The sequence below is a fragment of the Heloderma suspectum genome, chromosome 4, assembly GCF_057233095.1.
Source record: "Heloderma suspectum isolate Gila_16-S chromosome 4, 16-S_ref, whole genome shotgun sequence".
NCBI lineage: Eukaryota > Metazoa > Chordata > Lepidosauria > Squamata > Helodermatidae > Heloderma > Heloderma suspectum.
The window spans coordinates 160,867,609-160,885,134 of NC_139461.1; the positions used below are offsets into that span (position 1 = coordinate 160,867,609).

Genomic DNA, 17,526 nt, shown 5'->3' on the forward strand with positions numbered 1-17,526 from the left:
TGGTACCCCTCCCCCCACCCAAGCTCTGGAATACTCTCCTGATGGAAGCTCACCAGGCACCCATCCTGCTATCTTTTTGGTACTAGGCTAAGTGTTCTCTGAAATATTTCTGTATTCTGTTTAAAAAAATCCCTACTATTTTAGTTCCTCTGGTGTGGTCTTAAAGCATGTACTTTAGGGTGGTTTTAGTTTTTTGCATTTATATTCTGTTCTATGCTGTGTCATATGCCTGTGTTGTGTTATATTATGATTTTATTGTATTTTATTATGTTACTATTATGTTTAAAATATATTGTATAACATCTAGAACAATCTACTTCAAAAAGTGTTTAATTAATTAAATAAAAAAAATAAAAACAACAGCCCATATTCAGATACAGGAAGGCAACACAACTACCATCAGGAACATTCAGAAGATAAGTGTTTTTTTAAGAGACTGAACTGATTTTAAAATTGACAGATTAAGCACCAGCCTCTCCCCATACTTACTAACAACAAATCTAAAAAACCCCTACATGTCCATAAAAGCACTATCAGGCAGTATTCCCAACATATGGTTCAAGGTTTAACAAATAGCAATAAAAGAACTTCTTAAATTAAAACTAGTATCAGTGCTTAAGTTTGACTACTGTCACTTTGAATTTTAGGTAAATTCAAAGTATATTTTGATTTGGGGCTTGAGATGTGGCCTTTCAGACAGAAGAATGTATACAAACAATCTTGATTATTTCAAGCCAGATTCCGGCTGAATATCAGGAAAAACGTCCTGACTGTTAGAGCAATACAACAGTGGAACCAATTACCTAGGGAGGTAGCGGGCTCTCCCACACTGGAGGCATTCAAGACGAGGCTGGACAGCCATCTGTCAGGGATGGTCTGACTTGGATTCCTGCATTGAACAGGGGTTGGACTCGATGACCTTATAGGCCCCTTCCAACCCTACTGTTCTATGATTCTATGAACTTCCACTGCCATACGGGCCTTTGCAGTGTGTCCGGTGTGTCCGTGGCACAGGGCAGTCTACAGCACTGAGACCCACCTGAAGGCTGGCTGAGACCCCCTTCAGTGATGGCCCTGCCACCTTTTTATGCTCCAGCTGCAAGAAGCTGATACAAGCTGTTGCAAAGTGGCAAAAAGTCCCTGGGAGAAAGTCTACTCAAGAGCCTGATCCTGCAAGGAGTCTCACTGGAGCAGTCACAGGTAGCAGGCAAGTCACGGGTAGCAGTGCACTCACAATCTATTTGGGCAGGTGGTCTCTTCCTTACTGTGTCTTAGCAAGGGGTGGTGTTGATAAATACATACATAAACTGCATTGCTCGCCTTGGGAATGACTTATGCTCGGGAATGGATGGGGGAAATGTGACCATATTGGTTCTCCTGGACCTCTCAGTGGCTTTCAGTAGCACTGACCATGGTATCCTTCTGGACCATCTCTCTAGGGTAGGACTTGGGGCCACAGTGTTGCAGTGGCTTAGGTTGTTCCCAGGAGGACAGACCCAGAAGTTGGTGCCGGGAGAATTTTATTGCACCCCTTGCCCATTGACATTTGGGGTGCCTCAGAGTTTTGTTTTGCCCCCCCATGCTTTTCAACATCTACATGAAACCACTGGTAGAAGTCATCTGGAGGTCTGGTTTGCGGTGTCATCAATATGTGGATGATATGGAGTTCTACCTCTTTGCCATGTAATCTCACGGAGGCAGTTGGGTGTCTGGGGGCAGTATTGGAATGGATGAGGGCTATCAGGTTGAAACTTAATCTGGATAAGATGGAAATTGGGAAATCTGCTAATCTGGATGGAGGTTTAGATCTGACTATGGATGGGGTTGCACTCCCCTTAAAGGACCTCGCACACAGTCTGGGAGTGCTCCTGGACTCTGTGCTTTCCACGGAGGCTCAGGTGGCATCAATTGCCTTGGAATGCTTTTTACCAGTTTAGGGCACAGCTGCTGAACCAGCCTATCTGCAGAAAGCTGATCTAGATGCAGTGACACATGTAGTAATCTAACCTGGACGTAACCAAGGCAACACGCTCTCAGTGGGGCTGCCCTTGAAGACTGTTTTGAAACTGCAGCCATACAGAATGCAGCAGCTAGAATGCTTGTTGGGAACCAGGCACTCGGATCATATTACTCATATTCTGTATCATTTACATTGGCTGCCTGTTTCCATGCCTAGATCAAGGTGCTGGTTTTGGGCTTTAAAACCCTCAGTGATTTGGGACTGTGTTATCTGCCTGTGAAGCATTAAGATCAGTGTCAGGGGCCTTCTCTCTGGCCCAGCAGCAAGAGCCATTAGGCTAGCAGGCACTGGGGAGAGGGCTTCTTCAGTGGTGGGCCCGTGCCTTTGGAATGCCCTCCCTAGAGAGATATGTATGGCTTCATCACACCTGGCTTCAAAAAAACCAAACAAATCCTGAAGATTCATTTGTTCCAGTCCACATTTTGTGCTTTAAAATCATTAGCTGCTGCTGTTAATAGTATGTTTGTCTGTGACTATGTTTAATTGTAATTGTTCATGTTTTTTGTAGTATTGAGAGCTGCCTTGTGAGGGCAGTACACCCTGAAAGGCGGCCTAAAAATCTCTTAAGTGAATAATAAGGCTGGGATATTTAAGTAAATAACAAGAAGGAGTCTGATCTTTGCTTCCAGACTACACTGCCAGCTTTTCAGGGCACAGAATTCTCGGTTACAAGGCAGCATGAAGATTTTGAGTGGCTGCATGATACATTTATTGAGACAGAAGTGTATGCAGGATTAATCGTAAGTATTTGCAAAATCTCATTAAGATGGTGGCATCTCAGGTGAATAAAGAAATTGTAATCAAGCCATTGCTTGCTTTCTGCATCTTAATTTTTAGACTTTTGTAGTACTGCTTCTCATTCCCAGAATATGTCCGGTGTAATTTCAGCAAGGGCTTAGTCCTGGGACCTAGTTTCAATGTATGTGAAGAAGTTTATGGAACTCCCAGGTATTTTGTGTTAGTCACTCTGTGTTGCAGAATTAGAGGAAGGGTGGGATACACAAATATGAAATGAATAAATCTATAATATTAAAGGAGGATGCATGTCTATTTGTCAGTGCCATAGCACTAAGACTATGGAACTTAGACACTTGAAACTTAGTATGCATGCTGAGGAGATTCTAAGGGTGTGCACTTCAGTCACTAGGTAGCAGACTTTCCCAACCAGCACATAGTTTTGCAGAGTTTGAAGCCAGCAGGGAGAAGTCCAAGGGACAAAATTATACAGCTGTTATACAGAATTGAGTGTACAGAATCCTCTCTCGGGGCAGAGGGGTACACCACAGCAGGGGCCTTGGCTAGGGGTTCCAGTAGGTGTGGCTTCACTCAGGTGAGCCAGGCACAATGTGTCCGAGTCTGACAGCTATGTAACATTACTTGAAGACTTCACTGTATCAAACCAAGGGTCTATTCCGACCTGTGCAAAGCAGGTTCCATTCGCAAGTAAATAAATCATAAATCTTAAGATGTCCCTGGATATTCGAGACAGGCTGCAATCCTGTACCAACATAACTTGAAGTAAGCCTTACTGAGTTCAATGGGACGTACTTGGAGTAGGGACATATAGGATTGCAGTGTTACTCAACTATTGAGTAACCACACTTTGGGCACATTCCAATGATTTTCGCCCTCAATGCTCGTAAGCCTCCAAATTTGTTGCCTCCGCCACTCCTGCTCTGCATTTTCACTAGAGGGGCATTTTTGTCCATATAGCTAGGGCATTCTGGAGGGGAGGGAAGGAGGCTGGAGAGGCTTTGGGATAGCTCCCCTTCCTCCGGAATGCACCCTTTACCCCCTGTCCGAGGTAGAGCTCCCAACCTTGGAGAGGGAGCTGGCATGTTTCTTTCCATGCCGGCTGTGAAGGGAATGGAGTGCAGATTCCCAGATCTGAGGTTGGAGCACTGTTTCTGACCTCAGATCCAGGAATCTGAAGTACCCTATGGTCCCCAGTTGCTGCCTGGGGCCATAGAGAGGATTGCTCTCTTCAGCGCTTATTTGAGTTGAATTAATCCTCACCGAGAGCAGTAAGACTGTCATGTACAAAAGTCATGCTGCCTTGCCACTGACTATTTGAGAAATGGCATATAGATTTGGAAACAAGTGTATGTGTACTTGTATATCTGGGACTGGGAAGCTAGACTTCCTAGCAAGAGAGTGCTATTTCCAGAACGGCTTGACCTTGTACTTCTTAAATATTCAGCCCCAAGTAATACAGACCAGCAACTTTTGCTAATCCATAGTTCTCGGGGCTCTGGCCAATGAGTGCAAAAGCAATGGGTGATTGTCAAGCACTTGGCACACTTTTTTAATTTTATCATTTCATTGTTAATAGTACATTTAAATGTAAACATACTACACTATTTTTATTTAGATTGCCGCTGTTATGCATTAACGTACAATGTGCTGCCCACCCACTCCTGTGTATCCTTAAACTCCAGTCCCTCCAGGTCTGGTTATAGACCTGTCTTTATATAGTGATTATTGGAGGAGATGCTGAATAAATGTCTTTAGTTCATAACATAGCTGTTCAGAGTGCCAAGGACCCTGCTGTTCCATAGAGGAATAATTATTGAGCCAAATTCTCGCAATGTTCTTGTAGAAACATCTACAACAGTTCTTTGCTTGCATAACATCGTTGCTAGCAACAGATCTTTTTGTCTAAGATTCCTCCAGCACCTGCAAAGCCTGACTTTGATGGTCCAAGAGAGAAGATGCATAAACTTGGGGAAGGAGAAATGTCTATGACAAAAGAGGAATTCGCCAAAATGAAGCAAGAGCTGGAAGCGTGAGTGTGATTTGCTGATGAATCTGTGCAAGCTTAAGGGAAACTTCTGAAGTGCCAAGGCTGAACTTACTGAACAGCCTAGCAAGCTTTCTGAATTTACATTGGTCTTTCCCCCTTATTTTGAGAAATGTAGGTCAGGAGCAGGGTTTCCAACTGCTCTGTGTGATTTGTTTGTTCATTACCTTCACACCTTGCCATTCTTCCAAGGAGGTCAAGGAAGTATATATGATTCCACCCCTATTTCATCCTCACAACAACCCATTGTGGTATGTTCGATTTAAAGATAGTGACTGGCCTAAGATCACTTGGGCTTCATGTCTGAGTGGGGATTTGAAGCTGGTTTTCCCAGTCCTAGTTAGACACCCATTTTATTTAAAACTATTATTTTTTACTGTGCAGTTGCCTGTCAGGTACAACAAAAATAAATAAATAATAGAAGCAATGAAAACAAGCAATAGAAAACAATCAAATAGAGTAGCATCATGAGATCAATTTCAAGCAAGGAAAAGCTTGTGTAACAACAGAGCCTTATATGGCTCGGTAGCTAATACGTGAACAGGTGATGGGAACCATCAGTGATGACAACAACTAAATGGGAAGTAGAGCCTGGAAATGTGGTCACGCACAGCCTGCTGCTGTACAAACATCTCTCTGGATTGTGGTCCACTTCATTGCTAGCTTGTGGAGACAACTTACTCCTCTTCTGAATCTGAGGCTGAAGTGTGCACAATGAAGTGTATGCTTGCCTCCATTCAAATGATATTTTTTTCTTCCAGGGAATACCTTGCTGTCTTCAAGAAGACTGTATCATCACATGAAGTCTTCCTTCAACGAATTTCTGCTCACCCTGTTCTCAGCCAAGATCGCAACTTCCATGTCTTCCTTGAGTATGATCAGGATGTAAGGCATCTCATTTTCTAGACAGTCAGGGCAAATAAGATGTCATAAGCCAAGCTTGAGCTGCTAGTTGCTCATACAACTGAACACATGCACACCCTCCACTCAATTGTGGTAGCCCACCCAAAGCATGTTAAGCCTCCTATATTTGTTTCCTGTCTTGTACTGCAAACCCTGAGGAAGTTTGCTGTGCATGGCTGGGCTTCATTTGGCTTGGTACAGGTCTGCAAGCTGTACAGGTCTGCAAGGTAAGCTGTCAGAAACTTCAATCTTGGCCATAACCAGGTGGGTCTGGAATTCTGTGCTACAAATCTAAGTTCTTTGATGAAACTCAAATGTTGTGAATTAGCGAACCAGCCAAATATGCATTGCTTGTACAGTTACAACAGTTTATTTGAGAGTATCTTATTTTTTTACCAACATTTTTATGGAATGAGAGCCTGGATGCAGAACTGGGAAGCAAGTGGACAGATGACAGTTTGGGCCTTTGTTTCCTGCAGACCTGCAATACTCTACTTGTCAACTATTAGAAGCTCTCCCCCACCTGCAGTGCAGCTCCTTCAGTTTTTATGCAGTTGGCAGAAAATTGCTCATATATTTTCTTCTCCTGCTATCATGAGGATTAAACACTTGCTCCTTTCTGTGAAAGCTCCAGGATCCCATATCAGCTGTCAGATTTACTATTGAAACCTGTGTTCATATTCTACAAACCCACTGGTGCCATGTAGATCCTATGGATAACAGTCTAGAACAGCCTTCCCCAGCCTGGTGCTCTCTAGATGTGTTGGACTTACAACTCCCATCATCGCTAGCTGGCCTGGAATATATGCCAATACGTACATAAATGACGTATTTAATGTCTGGTACAAACTGCTTGCTGTCTCTAATGCAAAAAAATCACTGTGCATATTCTGTCTCTAAACTGAACTCAGAACAATATATTACAAATATATGCTGTGATCCCTCATTAAAAATTGCAGATAATGTCTAGCAGTAGAGAGACTTTACGTTATGGCTACGGCCTCTAAGACTTGTGGAACTGACTGCCAAAAAGAGTCCCACCAATGTAAAATGCAAAGTACACATTTCTGAAAGTAGATTTACTACTGACTGTGCAACCCTCCATTTATACAATGAAAATACTCATAGTAATATAGTTTTATCAATTTAATACACCAAATACAAATAAAAATAAATTTACAAGAAAATACAGTTCATCTCTACAATTTATTTTTGATGTATACTCAGAGGTAAGCCCAATTGTGCTCAGTAGGTCTTACTGCCATCTAAATGTGCATAGGATTGTAGCCTAAATGTGCCAGTTGGCGAGTTCTTGTTATCCTAGCTTAATTTTTGCTCTTTAAAATGTGGAATTATCAGGTGTCTTAAATTTTGTTTAAGATAACCTTGTGAATTAATAACCATGTATTTGAAACTATACCATATGTGGTAATCCTAAGAGCCGCTAACACCTGTGTAACATTTCTGAAATCCTGTGCCGATAGTCTTAATTATTCACTTAATGGTGCAGCAGTTCTTGCCAACTATCTCATCTCAGTGTCATAACCTGGCAGGTTTGCGTAGGTGCTCCTCTGACAGCTTATGCATAACTGAGGAGCATGTAGGGTACAGAGGGGAGATATTGAAGGATGCCTGTTGTCTGAAAAGAGAAATGTAGTGTGAGTGGTTTCTGTGAAAAGAGAAGGGAGATGCTACACAACTTCCACCTGTGCTCATTATAGCCTTGTCCCGGCTTTGTCATACTCCAGTTATGTGAAATTTCTGTTCAATAACCATTCTGTCCAGGATGGATACAAATTGATTTTTTAAAATGTGATTTTAAAAAATAAGTCGTAATCCCTGTAAAAATAACTGAGTTTAAAAAGTATTCTGATTTTATTACATGTTAAAATCTATGAGTTGGATCCAGACTGAAGCATACTTAGAGTAGACCCATTGAAGTAGATTGGACTTTAGTTGGTAATTACTAACTTGCGTCCTATTGACTTCAGTGTGTCTAGTCTAAGTATGCCTAAGTCTGGCTCCATACTTATGTTTTAAAAGTTTCATGACTTACCAATCCAACTCTGAGTTTAAGGGAGCAATCCTATGCGGAGAGATGTCCGCCTCCAAACTCGGAGGGAGGAGTGTGGAGGCCATCATCTCCTCTGTGCTCCAGCTGCCCTGCATTCGCGGCTAGATGGCTGATTTTGGGGTGGCAAGGCCAGATGACATCAAAGTGTGGGGTGGCGAGGCCAGATGACACAGGTGGCGAGGAAGTGTCATACCAGCACTTACGAATGCCTCGCCCCGCCCCCGGGAATGCCCCCTTTCCACCGTTCCACACTCCTTTTCCGAGCGTGGGGACAATACGTACCGCCTACGAGATGGTGGGGGAGCCGATTCTCTAGCTGTCTAGCAGCTGTAGGAATGCGCCCTAAAGCTACTTTTCTATGTGAGAGAAAATCATGAGGAAAACTGTCTAATTTGAGAGGTAAAGTGCTATAAATGACACCATACATGACTTATTATTGTGGGCTTTCTATTAGAGCCAAGCACTAGCATGTAACATTGCAGGCACTAGCATCCCAGAGATGCCGTCCTGTAACTTATCAGGCTTATCGCTGCAGCTCTGTTTTATGATCTACAATTATCTGAGTTTTGCAGTGTTTTCTCAAGTTATGAATACTTAGCAGCCAAACAGCGGTTAATCCCTTTCCCTCTTACAGAGAAACACTGTTTCCCCAGCAATCATCACTTCTTTTCAGATTTCCTGCAGACTTTTATTTAAGCAGACTTATATCCCATCCTTCTATTGTAGTTTCTGTACTCAATACTGTGAGGTCTTCAGTACAAATATTATTCTCCAATTAGTTTACATTCCAGCATAATAATGATACTGGAGAGATCATTACTTCCTACTTCATCTGTTTTGTCATATTTCTCTTAGCTAAGTGTTCGGAGGAAGAATACAAAAGAAATGTTTGGTGGCTTCTTCAAAATTGTGGCAAAGAGCGCTGATGAAGTTCTATTCTCTGGGGTTAAGGTAAGATCTCTTTGAAAGTTAGTTTTTGTCCTCTTCTGTAAATCTGCAGGCCTGCCCGCACTGCTAGACATTCAGCTGTCTGCCTTACTTCTCTATATCCCTAGATCAGCCTTCCCCAACCTGGTGGCCTCCACATGTTTGGGGCTTCAACTTCAGCCCTAGCCAGCTTGACAAATGTTTGGGAATGCTGGGAGTTGCAGTTAGAGACATAAGGAGGCACCAGGCTGGGGATGGCTGCCCTAGATACTGAATTGCAGACAATATTACAGGCAGAGTGGCTTGTGAATCATTTGTAAATTACATGAACATCGGTTCTCAGTAACTGTGACTTGTGAAAAGTCAGCAATTGGGATTGGGGGTGTGGTGAAGAAGAGATAAGTATATCAAAGTGCCTCTTTTGGTAAAAGGTTATCAAAATATCCTTGAAGCTTGACTGAAGTAGATAAAGTAGTATATTACCCTTTTAAGAATGACTGGTGGTAGTACAAATTTGGTGGTACAAATATGATTTGGTGGTACAAATATGCTTTGTACGCAGAAATTCCCAGGTTCAGTCCCTAGCATCTCCCAGATAGGGCTGAGAGGGATCTCTCTCTGAAACCCTGGAGAGCCATTGCCAGTCAGCGTGTACCAGTGTTTCTCCAACTGGGTCAGGACCCACCAATCGGTCTCGGCCAACTTGAGGTGGGTCTCAGTGTTGTGGACTGTGCAGTGCCTCTTAGTATGACTGCCCTGTGCCATGGGCACTGGGCACGCTTCATAGGCACGTGTGGCAGTAGGAGCTGGTGTGCAAGTAGGGTTTTTATTTTTAATACTAATTTTTTAAAAACTAGGAATAAAGAGGAACGGGATAAGAGAGGCTGTATTGGAGGAAGTGAAGGTAAAAGCCACAGGAGGGAGGGATGAAAGAGACTGGCATCTGGGGATAGGGTACAAATTCGGGCCAAGGAATAGTCACCCAATGTTACTTTCTGAAATCATCCCTGTAATTAAGACCAGAACCAAGGTAACACACTGCCTCCAATACCCATCCTGTGGAGTCGATCCAGGAGGATACCATGGTCAGTGGTATCAAAAGCCAGTGTGAGATTGAGCAGAATTAACAGGGTTGTGCTCCCCCTGTCCCTCTTTAAAGGTCATCCATCAGGGCGACCAAGGCAGATTCAGTCCCATAACCAGGTCAAACCCCAGTCTGGAATGGGTCTAGATAATCAGATATAAAATAATGTTGCCAGCAATTGCCGGCTGAATGTGCTGAATTCTGCCTCCATCTGTCTCCATTTTATGACAGTCATTTTCAAATCTCTGAGGTGGGCCCTCAGGGTAGAAAGTTTGAGAACCCCTGGTGTAGATAATACTGAACTAGATGAGCCAAATGTCTGACTTAGTATAAGTCTGCTTCCTGTGTTTTATAAGAGAAAAACTAAAAATGTATGGTCATTTGAAACTGGTTAGAATTTGAGACAAGTATAAAAAAGATACGGCATCCTGATACTTGTCTTTTGCTTCTCCTTTATATTAAGATTTTTCTGTTTGCTAGTAGGCTCTATGATTTGGAAAGAAACCAATTTGTGATTCATATTATTAGAATACAGTGAGAGAAAGAAGCAGATCACCATGCATTTTCTTAACAGATTCTTGTATTTACAGATAAAGGACTTGGTAAAAATACACGGAGCTCACTTGATAATAAGAACGCTAATTGATTTTGAGCAAATGTTGCTACAGTCAACAGTAGCTGTGCATGTTCTATGAAAAAGATTTACAGTATTCTCATGGTGTACAAGCAGATGGTGGTAAATCTCCAGGAGATTGTGGGAGAGTGTTTTGTAGACTAGTATGCACACATGTGCACCCCCCCCAATCCCTGTACAAATTATATCTGAAAAACAGGTCTAGGAATTCCAAACAATATTGCAATTAAAGAATGGTTTAAATAAAAACATATTGTAATCATACTAATTATGGTAAGTACTGGAGATGTCTGGCTAGTAATGTGCATTTTTGCACATCTGGTAGCAATGTAATACTAGAAAGTTGGAAATACATTTTAGGAGTTCCAACTTTTCAGTATTACACTGCTACCAGATGTGCAAAAAAAAAGTTCCCTGGGACTGCAGACTCTGGCCTCATCCATCGGCTGGCGAACTGAAGGCCACTGGGGGGCTTCACCTCCTGCCTCCCAGGAAGAACATCATTACAAGGGGGAGACCAACCTGGTCCTATACATCAGCCAGAGAGGGAGGAGCTGCAGGGAGCTCGATCCACCCCTCCCTGCTAGAAAGATCACACAGCTTTCGGTCGACCCCAAAAGGCTTATAACTTGGGTGAACCACTCAGGGGAGCCATTAGGGAGCAGAGGGCCTGGGTTGCAGTTTTGAAAAATTGTTGGTGGGTGGTGGACTTTGGGGCTGTGTTTGTGATTTTAGGGGTGGGGTGCCCACCTGATAGGTGGAAGTGAAGGAGGCACGTGTCCAACTGGCAGAGGTAGTGCGGGGAGTTCTGGGGGCTAGAACATACTGAGGCTGGGTGACAGATGCTGGCAAGTGCTAGGGGCAGGCCATGCCAGGTAAAGGGAACAGGGGAGAGATGCGTAATATCTGTCCCCTGTTCCGGGCCTGTCCAGAGCTGAAGGATGGCTGGGGAATGTGTGATTCCATCCTCTGGCCTTCGTCTGCTGCTGTGAAATGCCAGGTCCATTGCCCATAAAACATCTCTCATCCTGGATGAGGGTGTGGACCTAGCATGTATTACAGAGACCTGGCTAGATGAGGCCACTGCTCCCACTCTTGGGGCCATTTGTCCAGCTGGATTTTCATATATGCAGCAGCCGAGAGCTGGGGGTCAGGGAGGGGGAGTGGCTATTATCTACCATGAGTCCTTGGTCCTCACCAGACTCCCTTTCCAGGAGACCAGGGTTGCTGATTGTATGTACTGGAGGTCAGATCACTACCTGGTGGGGTTGGACTTCTTGGTTCCACAACCACTCCGCAGGTGTGGAGGACCCATTAAGATGGTCCACCCCAGGCATCTTAGGGATCGAAATGGATTCCTGACTGCACATTGGGATTCTTTGGAGCATGCAAATGGCCGCTTGGTTGAGACCCTGGTGGATGGCTGGAATGCTGCAATCATCAGGGCATTAGATGGGTGTGAACGTACTGGAAGAAGCAAAGACCACCAGCGGTGAAACAATGATTCTCCAACATCAACTTCGCTGGATCGGCCATGTTGTTCGAATGCCTGATTATCGTCTTCCAAAGCAGTTACTCTATTCCCAACTTATGAATGGAAAACGGAATATTGGTGGACAGCAAAAGAGATTTAAAGATGTTCTTAAAGCTAATCTAAAAAAATGTAACATAAGCATTGAGAACTGGGAAGCTCTAACTCATGAGTGTTCCAACTGGAGGTCAGCCTATATTAAAGGCACTATGGACTTTGAAGAAGCACGAGTACAGAGAGAAAGGGAGAAACGAGCTCAGCAGAAGGCACGTCAAGCAAACCCTCACCATGACTGCCTTCCACCTGGAAACCTATGTTCTCACTGTGGGAGGCTGTGTAGATCCAGAATCGGCCTTTACAGCCACCTGCAGACCCACTGCTAGAGATTAATGTGTTGATTGACCTATCTTCTATGAATCTGTCTAATCCTTTTAAAGAGTTATCTATATAGACTCTGTCTTTGGAAGAAAATCTTACTCGGTCACGAGTGATCACCATGACGATGATGAGACGGGGTGGCTCCGAAACACCCTCTCCCCCTGAACAGAGCTCATACTGCACCATAGTTCACCCCACGGTTGTGAGCTGTGAAGCAGGAGGTGAGATGGCTAGAGTGCCGGTGGTGGAAATCTTGCTCCGAAGACGATCAGACATGGGTTGGAGCTGTAGATTCAGCGTACCACGTGGCAATAAGAACAGCAAAAAAGAATTTTTATGCTGCCTTTATTGCGTCTGCAGAGCGCTGTCCCAAGAGGCTGTTCCAAGTGGTCCAGAACCTGTTGTCCAGTTGTTCCGGAACCAGTGGAGCATTCTAAGGCCTTCTGTGATGAGTTTGCAAAGCACTTTGCAGATAAAATCATCTGGAACAGGAGTGCTATTCCGAGTGCTGTGGATACAGTTAGTGAACAAGGGGCGGCCAGTGGCAGTCTGGTTGTGTGAGATCGGTTCCAGCTTCTTCCTTCTGAGGAAGTGGACAAAGTGCTTTCATCTTTAAGGTTGACCACCTGCTTACTTGATCCTTGCCCATCTTGGCTCATTATGAGCTGCAGGGAGAGACTTGGGGAGGGGATCAAGGCAGTGGTGAATCACTCCTTCAGGAGGGAGTGATGCCATCAGTCCTCAAGAAGTCGGTGAGAAGACCACTGTTACAGAAGCCCTCCTTGGATCCCCAAAACTTGAACAACTTTCACCCAGTCTCGAATTTGCCATTTGGGGGCAAGGTGATGGCAGGTGGTGGCGTTGCCATTGAAGGCACGTATGGAAGAAGCCGATTATCTGGATCCATTTCACTCAGGCTTCAGGCCTGGGCATGGGACAGAAACAGCCTTGGTTGCCTTGGTGGATGATATGGAGAGGGCTCTGGATAGGGTGAATGCTCCTTCCTTGTTCTCCTTGATCTCTCAGCAGCTTTTGGTACTGTCGACCATGGTACCCTTCTGGACTGCCTGGAAGGGTTGGGCATAGGGGACACCATATTACAGTGGTTCTGTTCCTTCCTCTCTGGCAGGTACCAGGGGGTAGCTTTCGGGGAGGAGACTTCAGACCCTTGGCTGCTCACTTGCAGGGTGCCACAGGGTTGTATCCTCTCCCCAATGTTATTTAACATCTATGTGAAGCCATTGGGGGCTATCATCAGGAGGTTTGGGGTGCAGTGTCACCAATATGCAGATGACACACAACGTACCTTTCATTTAAATCCTCACCAAGGTTGGCTGTAGAAACCCTGTCCAAGTGTCTGGAGTCGGTGAGTGGCTGGATGGAAAGGACTAAGCTGAAACTGAACCCTGACAAAACTGAAGTACTTTTTGTGGGAAATAAGGGGAGGTTGGGGGATGTTGACCTGGTGTTTAGTGGGGTGCAGCTGCCCTTGAAGGACCAGGTCCACAGCCTGGGGTCATTTTAGACTCCCAGCTGTCCATGGAGGCTCAGGTGTTGGCCGTGAGCTGGGCGGTGCTGTACCAACACCATCTGATGTGGTGGTTGCACCTCTACCTCCCTAACCATCTGCTCCCATCAGTAGTTCATGCCCTGGTCTCCTCTTGCCTAGACTACTGCAATACGCTCTATGTGGGGTTGCCCTTGAAGACCGGAAGTCGCAGCTTCCGAATTAAAGCTTCCGAATTAAAGCTTCCGAATTAAAGGCGGCCATTGGCTAAGACCACATCACTCCAGTGCTGAAGGAGTTGCACTGGTTACCAGTTCTTTTCCGGGCCCAATCCAAGGGGTTGGCATTGACCTTTAAAACCCTATATGGTTCCGGCCCAGGCTGTCTTAAGGAATGCCTCCAACAACACCAGGGACGCCACTCAACGAGATTGGCCTCGTTAGGCCTTCTGGCTGTCCCATTAGCCAGGACAGCTAGGCTAGTGAGGACTAGGGAGAGAGCGTTTTCTGTGGTGGGCCCCACACTGTGGAATTCCCGTCCTAGTGACCTCCACCATGCCCCCTCTTTGATGAGCTTCCACCGGGCTTTAAAAACCTGGCTGTTCAGGTGGGCATTTGGGGTGGGTTAGGGTTTTTTAGAGCAGTGTTGTTTTGTTATGCTGTTTTGTTCAGTTGATTATGTAAATTCGTTGTATTACGTGTTGTTATTAGTATTGTACGCTGCCCAGAGTGGCCAGGTAGCCAGCCAACTGGGTGGCTAATAAATCTAATCAATAAATAAAGGAAATTACAAGAGATGTGGTAAATGTGCGATGGGTTGTTCTTCTGAATGATTTAAGGAACTGAAGAAACAGCATAAAGTTCTGGGAGTGAAATCCAATGGTTTTCCACTGGAACAGACACTACTTACAAAAGATGTGTCAGGGTTGGATCGGAGCCCAGAGAGCCCCAGAGCAGTTCTGATTCTGAGGAAGAGATAGAAACCATGGGAGAGGAACCCGCGCACTGTTCAGAGGTTCAGCCAGGGGGAGAGCCCCTCCCGGTACACATTCCTGAGAGTGATAGTGACCCTGGCAGGGAGAAGGAGGTGTAACAGCAGTTTCTGGATGCTAGGCGCTGGCGCAGTGTCAAACAGGAGATGGTGGGCGCTGAGAGGAGGTGCTTAGCCCGCTTGGCGTGGCAGCAACAGCAGCGCCCCGATGCCCCACGGGAAAAGGGTGGACTCTCTCCTCCTAGCCCATAAGTTCAGAGGTTTCCCACTTTCCCCTCCAAATGGAGATCAACTGATTCCTAAGGTTAGAACCCCCGAGTAGGCAGCTTTCTTAAGTCTCACTTGTGGGATCAAGCAGTTAGCATCTGTAAGCGTCATTAGGCTGAATGGAAATAAAGCCTTGGAAAAGAGCCCGATTGTCTGCGTGTTGATACTGGCTACCTGAGGGTTTCAGAAGGCAGCAGGGGCAACCTCCCGACAAGATGCCCCCTCCCCCTAGAGCGCCCCCCCCGTGCTTCTCAACCAGATTTATTCCAGAGAGTTGGGAGGCTCTACACAGCAGACTTGAGAGGACGGGAGGAGAAGGGAAAGTCCCGTTGCATGAGCCAATGTCCACTTGTGCAATGTTGGATTTTGCCCTTGGTGAGTTTACTAGCTGGACAGTGAATGCTCTTCGCAAAACATCTTTTAAAAATGGCAAGAAACCAGCAGAAGAAAAATGTTGCAGAAAAAAATGGAATGGTTTAATTTTATTAACATATTCATAACCCACTTCCTGCTGAATGATCTTGAGGTGACTTACAATTTTAAACATTCAGAATACAATCAAATGCAATGAAAACCACAAAAGAATGAATATATTGTGGAAATTGGCTGCCATTATCAAACTAGACATGGTAAAAACAAAGCCAAGCATTTTTGGAAGTGTGGAGAAGAGTTGTGTTGGAATAAGCTTTATAAAAATCTAAACCTGTATGCATGTTTAAGCAGAAAAAAGTCCTACAATTCCCAGCATGCCCCAAACATGTGTAGGATTTCACCTTTATTGTTGTATTTGGATTTGATTACAATTTAGGCAATGGGCCCTGATTTGTTACGTTCTTTTTAATGTATGGGTCTGCATATGTAACTGTCTTGTTTTGTTTTTTCCTTTGTGTAATTTTTCTCAATTTTTGTTAATGAATTTTTTTAAGGAAGTTGTAGAAAAACTTTTAAGTCCAGACAAATATGGAGAACAAATGTATAAAAACTGGCTGGATAGAACTGACTTTTAACAATTTTGGAGTTGGTATATTTCTGCAACCTTACTGGCTCATGGTGGAGGGTGATGAATCAAATTAGCGTGAATAATTTTAAATAATGATGCATCCTAAATTGTTTTGTGAAAGGAAAAGGGTTGGGGTACAATCCTTCGGAGCGTCCTCCTACACTAGCCCCTCTGGAAGTGAGCGGTGGCTGCTGCAGTCTCCCCAGCCTGAGTCCTCACATCATCATCAGTGTTTTATGTATTGTACAAATCATATATCTTGCCGAATACTGTCTTTGCCTGGCCAAAATTCTACCTGGGGTGCTGTAATCACCCTAAAATCTCTCTTTCCAGGAGGTAGATGATTTCTTTGAACAAGAGAAGACATTTCTTGTAAACTACTACAACAGAATCAAGGAAGCCTGTGCAAAGGCAGATAAGATGACAAGATCTCATAAAAGTAACTTTTTTCACCTGTTGAGTCACTTTATTAGGATATTTCTAAACAGTTCAGAGGCAAGACTGAAAGCTTTTTTCCCCGTTCTGCCTCAACAGATGTTGCAGATGACTATATTCATACTTCAGCTTCCTTAAATAGCCTGGCTCTGGAAGAGCCAACTGTCATTAAAAAGTAAGTTCATGCCATTTCTCTTCAAAAATGACCCTAATAAGGATTCTCAAAATTTGTCACAGTGAATGAGTCAGCGAAGGTCCAAGCTAGATGTGATGTGCGAGATCCATGACTGGCTCTCCTGGTGTCTTTTTCTGTAGTTAAAAACTGCTGGGGGGATACGGATTTGTTACTGCTAATAGAGTTGATACTTTCGATATAATTAAGCCAAATCAAAGACTTGAAAGCAGTATTAAAAATTAAGGGATAGTTAAATTTAAGAATTGGCAATTTATATTTTTGTACCTTTTGTAACTTGGATTGGTTGTCATATTATTTCCAGTTATTTTCCTGTCTTTGCATTTCTCTTTTTTCTGTTTCTATCCTATTGGTTGTTGATAGAGTTTCTAATTGCCCTTTTCTCTAATTTGTTTTTTTTTCTGGCTTTATCATAATAGGTTTGATTCCCCAACTACCACTTGCCTCTACCCCCTGCCCATTCCTTGGCTGCATTCACACTTACCCTCTCATATAGCAATAGTTTACTCTAGTAAAGTCCTTATTTTATGTTGTCTACACTGATACACAGTGAGGAATAAACTATTCCTGTTCACTTCAGTGTTTCCACAGCTATCAATACAAAATACTCTAGTCCAGCACTAACTTCAGAAGTAGACCATTGTGTAAGAGGATAGGTACAAATGTTCCATATGTTATCTAACCGCTGGTCCCTCCAGCCCATATGCTAATATATCTCCAGTTCTTTACCTCAGTTGCTCTCTAACTGCTAGAGCAGCAGTTAGAGAGCATCCGAGTCTTCTT

At 44.1% G+C, this 17,526-nt stretch overlaps 1 protein-coding gene across 7 annotated transcripts in view; it reads left to right on the forward strand.

Moving 5' to 3' along the window:
- The window catches only part of SNX5 (sorting nexin 5), a 73,633-nt gene that overhangs the window by 40,339 nt on the left and 15,768 nt on the right, over positions 1-17,526 (forward strand). For 6 of the 7 annotated variants that reach the window (XR_014790812.1, XM_084854803.1, XM_084854798.1 and 3 more), the window contains 6 exons: positions 2,650-2,760; positions 4,684-4,805; positions 5,582-5,705; positions 8,653-8,748; positions 16,449-16,554; positions 16,650-16,725. Coding sequence is in view for 6 of the 7 variants with exons in the window: in XM_084854803.1 (XP_084710929.1) it covers positions 2,650-2,760; positions 4,684-4,805; positions 5,582-5,705; positions 8,653-8,748; positions 16,449-16,554; positions 16,650-16,725 (635 nt within the window). In the remaining variant the exon portion in view is untranslated. The remainder of the gene's footprint in view (positions 1-2,649; positions 2,761-4,683; positions 4,806-5,581; positions 5,706-8,652; positions 8,749-16,448; positions 16,555-16,649; positions 16,726-17,526) is intronic. The other variant, XM_084854801.1, reaches the window with a different exon arrangement.